The sequence below is a fragment of the Colobus angolensis genome, unplaced genomic scaffold (assembly GCF_000951035.1).
Source record: "Colobus angolensis palliatus isolate OR3802 unplaced genomic scaffold, Cang.pa_1.0 Scaffold193, whole genome shotgun sequence".
NCBI classification, from domain to species: Eukaryota; Metazoa; Chordata; class Mammalia; order Primates; family Cercopithecidae; genus Colobus; species Colobus angolensis.
In genome coordinates, this window is record NW_012115077.1 from 2,405,402 (window position 1) to 2,408,734 (window position 3,333).

Sequence of the window (3,333 nt, forward strand, 5' to 3'; positions counted from 1 at the left end):
GGGGGGGGGCTCAAAAATTTGCATTTCTGACAAGTTCTCAGGTGATGCTGATGCTGTTGATCTAGGGATCACACTTTGAGAACCGCTGATCTTGTTGGGTTTTCTCCTTCTAAAGTTGTTTATCAGCTAAGAGGACTGTTTATTTAATGAAGAAGATGTTCTTGGCCAATTTCTTACCTACCTTAAGAGTAGACAAGCACAATGGCTGAAGAGAACTTACTACGTGAAACACCCAGATCGTACATACCATAACTCAGTGAGGTAACTACTACTGTGATACCCATTTCACAAATGAAGGGACATGAGAACAGGGAGTTGAGCCCAGATAGGCTTCAGAGTAAGTTCTTAGCCGTTTCCACTACTCTGCTTCCCATGGTAACAGATAAGAACTTAACTGTGTGCATTGATCCATCAAGAATAATGACAGTGATCCTGGGTACAGTGGCTCATGCCTGTAATTTCAGTACTTTGGGAGGCTGAAGCAGGGAGATCACCTGAGCCCAGGAGTTTGAGACCAGTTTGGGCAACATAGTGAGACCCTATCTTTACACATACAGTTGTTTTTTTTTTTTTAATTAGCCAGGTGTGGTGGCTCGCGCCTGTAGTTCCAGCAACTCAGGAGGCTGAGGTAGGAGGATCACTTGATTCTTGTGGTCAAGGCTGCAGTGAGCCATGATTGTGCCACTGTACCACTGCGCTCCAGCTTGGGCAACAGAATGAGACCCTATCTCTAAAAAAATAAAAACAAAAATTATATATCAATGAAATATGCCAAAAACATGTTCCATTTTAAACAAATTACTAAAGTGGAACATGATTTTTACAAACCATGTTAAATGCATGCTAATTACAAGAACCAGAAACCAACCTGAGCTGTACAGCTGAATATGAAATGTGCACAATCCAAGGGCTTCAGGAAGAGACTAGAACAAGGACTTGGAAAGTGTTAAGACTGCTTCTCTCTGCTTTCCATTTCATCTGTTTCTCTCCATAACAGACTTTCCCGGCAGTCTCAGTTCATATGGAGGAATCTGGCCACCCCAAAACTCTTAAATTTACATTTGAAGAGTGGCAAAATATGCTACCCCAAAACATTCCACTCTGGCATAAGGATTACTTTCAGCTAAAGGCACTTGAAAAATAGATACAAGAAGGGCATTCTAATCTCCTTTTTTCTTCCTGAAAATAGGAAGTTAAAATCTCCCATGTGAAAGATGTCCTCCCTGTATTAGGAGAAAGGAAACATTATTCAATTGGGAGTCTTAGCTGAGAGAATTCTGTACAAACAGACCTTGTTAAAATAATTATTATCTTTCTTTTAGCTTCCCAACATAATTTAGTTACTTTTCCACAATTGCCTCTCTTTGTTCAACCCAATATATTAATAAAAGCATATAGTTTTTGCCATTTCTTTTCTTCATTTCTTTATGACAGCTCCTATGCCACATAAAATTTATATTAAATCTTTATGCCTTTCTCCTACTAACCTATCTTATGTCAATTTAATTCTCAGGCCCAGCCAAAGACCCTAAGAGAGTAGATGTAAAGTTTTGCCTCGACTACACATTCACAAATTCAGGCCCACTCAGATTAACTGGCTGTTACTCAGTTGTAATCCCCAGTTCCTAGTGGAGAGAATCTGAATGGCCTTAAGTGTTTCCCCTGGTTCAATCATTTATGGCTATGGAAGTGGGGTCATGCAGTATAACTTTGGCTACTGCTGTGCACGAGGCAGGGGAGGAAATCATCGGCTGTGAACTGAGCTCACACTTTAAAAGGAGTGCTCTCAGAAACTCTTGCAGTGCTTGATCACTTCTCTCTATCACAGGATACCTTCTACCTCTTATAGTAAAGTGTAGACCAAGAATGTAATTTGTTCCTGACCTATCAAATTGGCAAAAACTGCCAATACACACTGATAGTGAGGCTGAGAAGAAATAGTCACTCATGTATTAGTGATAGGAGTGCAAAAGGGTGCAAGCCCCATGTCAAACCTACAAAATATTCAGGTGCATTAATTCTCTAAGCTAGAAATTCCACTTCTGGAAATCTACTCAACAGGGATCAAGAGAAATGGCCGAAGAGTATAGATGTTTTCAGTCCCTATACTTTTAAAAGAAGATCATAGACAAAGGATATCTTATTGCAATATCAAAAAACAAAAAGCCACCCATGATCCTTGTCCCTTACACGCCAGTAATTAAATGCAGCCAGTCTTGCAATACATGTGCTTTTATATACCATATATATATACCATAGAAAAACTGCATTCAATTTTTAGAATTTTTAATTTGCAGGTAGCATTTTACAGGCAACTACTGCTATTTCATATTGTGAGGAAAGTCTGCCCTATATAATGTTGATGTGATGTAGAGGGAAATAGCTCCAAAAATATCTAGTCCCACTGATGTGTGGTACTGGGGACTGCATTAGTTACCTCTCTCTGCATCACAGCTTTTAGAGCAGCTAACATGAAAATGCTTCGTCTAAATGATAAGCAAATCATATGGAAACATTTTACAGCCAATATATTTCATGCACATTGGTTGAATCCTGGGGAAAATCCAAATAGAGCATGGTTTTAAGTCAATCGTTTATCCTCTTTTTTTCCCTGTAGTACATCTCTTCACATATTGAAGACTTGAAGAGTGAAATGTTTGAGGAACTCCTTAAACACCTTTGCCACTCTGCAGATGAATTCCGGGAGGTCATAAAAGCTGACATGCGGAGGCAGATGTTCGCTGAACTCTTCCTACATTGTGACCATGGGAAGGTGGGTTAAGACATTTAAAGAATTGCTTCTTGGCCAGACACTGTGGCTCACGCCTGTAATCCCAGCACTTTAGGAGGCTGAGGCTGGTGGATTGCTTGAGCCCAGGAGTTTGAGACCAGTCTGGACAACATGGTGAAACCCCATCTCTACAAAATAGATACAAACTTTACTGAAATATATTTGTTTATGAGCCTTATATTTATTTGTTTGTATCTCCATGTCCAGAAAGGATTTAAGTAAGCTCACAAGAATAGAGAAGATGCAACAACAAAATGTAAACTAAAAGTAGGATGAAAGAAGAAAAAAATAAGAGAGGGGATAGTAAATGAAGCTGGGAACAAAGCCCCAAATAATGACCTAAATAGTCGTCGTGGGTTGTTTACAAGTTTGGATCTAAGATTCCTAGCAGTGAATGTGAAAAGGAAAACATGACCAAACACACTATTGACAATGTTTATAAGATAATTACTGACCGGGCGCGGTGGCTCACGCCTGTAATCCCAGCACTTTGGGAGGCCTGAGGCGGGCGGATCACGAGTTCAGGAGATCGAGACCATCCT

The 3,333-nt window shown here is 39.9% G+C and overlaps 1 protein-coding gene across 1 annotated transcript in view; it reads left to right on the forward strand.

Annotated features, from left to right (window-relative positions):
- EFCAB5 (EF-hand calcium binding domain 5) overlaps positions 1-3,333 on the forward strand; it is a 175,739-nt gene that overhangs the window by 82,901 nt on the left and 89,505 nt on the right. Inside the window, exon 8 of the mRNA XM_011940850.1 lies at positions 2,618-2,773. Within this exon, the coding sequence (XP_011796240.1) occupies positions 2,618-2,773 (156 nt within the window). The remainder of the gene's footprint in view (positions 1-2,617; positions 2,774-3,333) is intronic.